Genomic DNA, 451 nt, shown 5'->3' on the forward strand with positions numbered 1-451 from the left:
TGCCAGCAGCTGCAGCAGTACCAGCTGCAGCAGCAACTGTTGCAGCAGCAACATATACAGTAGCGACAGGAGCAGCAGCAACTGCTGCAGCTGCTGCTGCAGTCGTGTGCTGCAGCAGCAGCAGCAGCAGCAAACGCCACCGCCGCAGAAGCAGATGCTCCTGGGTTAGCAGCAGCTGCTGCAGCAGTGCTGCTTCTGCCTTGGATGTTGCTGCTGCTGCAGCAGCAGCAGCAGCAGCAGCAGTACTTGCTGCAGCAGTACTTGCAGCAGCAGCAGCAGCAGCAGCAGCAGCAGCAGCAGCACTACTACTTGCTGCAGCGGTTTGTTTTTTATTGTTTCTTTTTGTGATGGTTGTTATGTTTTGTTTGCTCTGTTCTGTCTGCCTTTGCTGCTGCTTCTTGCTGCTGCTGTTGCTGCTGCTGCTGCTGCTGCTGCTGCTGCTGCTGCTGTT

General features: G+C 55.9%; 1 protein-coding gene across 1 annotated transcript in view; it reads right to left on the minus strand.

Moving 5' to 3' along the window:
- Positions 1-329: 329 nt before the first annotated feature.
- Positions 330-451, minus strand: part of EMH_0031770 (uncharacterized protein) — a gene marked incomplete at both ends in the record, with an annotated part of 900 nt that continues 778 nt past the window's right edge. The window contains one exon of the mRNA XM_013494564.1: positions 330-449. Within this exon, the coding sequence (XP_013350018.1) occupies positions 330-449 (120 nt within the window). The remainder of the gene's footprint in view (positions 450-451) is intronic.

The sequence above is a fragment of the Eimeria mitis genome, genomic scaffold, assembly GCF_000499745.2.
Source record: "Eimeria mitis Houghton genomic scaffold, Emh_scaff1201, whole genome shotgun sequence".
NCBI lineage: Eukaryota > Apicomplexa > Conoidasida > Eucoccidiorida > Eimeriidae > Eimeria > Eimeria mitis.